The sequence below is a fragment of the Chanos chanos genome, chromosome 7 (assembly GCF_902362185.1).
Source record: "Chanos chanos chromosome 7, fChaCha1.1, whole genome shotgun sequence".
NCBI lineage: Eukaryota > Metazoa > Chordata > Actinopteri > Gonorynchiformes > Chanidae > Chanos > Chanos chanos.
In genome coordinates, this window is record NC_044501.1 from 30255070 (window position 1) to 30255489 (window position 420).

A 420-nucleotide genomic window follows, 5' to 3' on the forward strand; every position below is an offset into this window, starting at 1 on the left:
AAAAAAAAAAGAGTTTGGACCGATTCTGTTCATGGTTTGTTCACTTTTAACCACCAATCAGTTTTAGCACCGTCCAGTCGAACCTCTTTCTACTGTGAACGTACCACCAAAGGGTGGGGTATCAACGTAATCACCATTAGACTGAATTTAAATATACCACCCATATCAAAGTAACCCAATCAGCTTTATCCGCTTACACTAAAGACATCTGTTTCTCTTTTTCTCAGTGTCCCTGTCTGCTTATTATTAGTATTTTTTTTTTTTTACATATTTACTCAGCATCCTATTTTCTTTCTCTTTCTTTTTTTTTTTCCTTTTTGTTTTTTTACTTTTTACGAGTGGGCGCAGGTACGTCGTCGGGGATGAAGACACTTACAGTGAAGTCTCCGCTCTCTGTGCCGTACTTGTTCTTCACCAGGA

General features: G+C 38.1%; 1 protein-coding gene across 1 annotated transcript in view; it reads right to left on the minus strand.

The window, feature by feature from the left end:
* Positions 1–325: 325 nt before the first annotated feature.
* The window catches only part of myom1b (myomesin 1b), a 28397-nt gene continuing 28302 nt past the window's right edge, over positions 326–420 (minus strand). Inside the window, exon 37 of the mRNA XM_030780042.1 lies at positions 326–420. This exon is cut by the window's right edge and continues 172 nt beyond it. Coding sequence (XP_030635902.1) covers positions 326–420 — 95 coding nt within the window.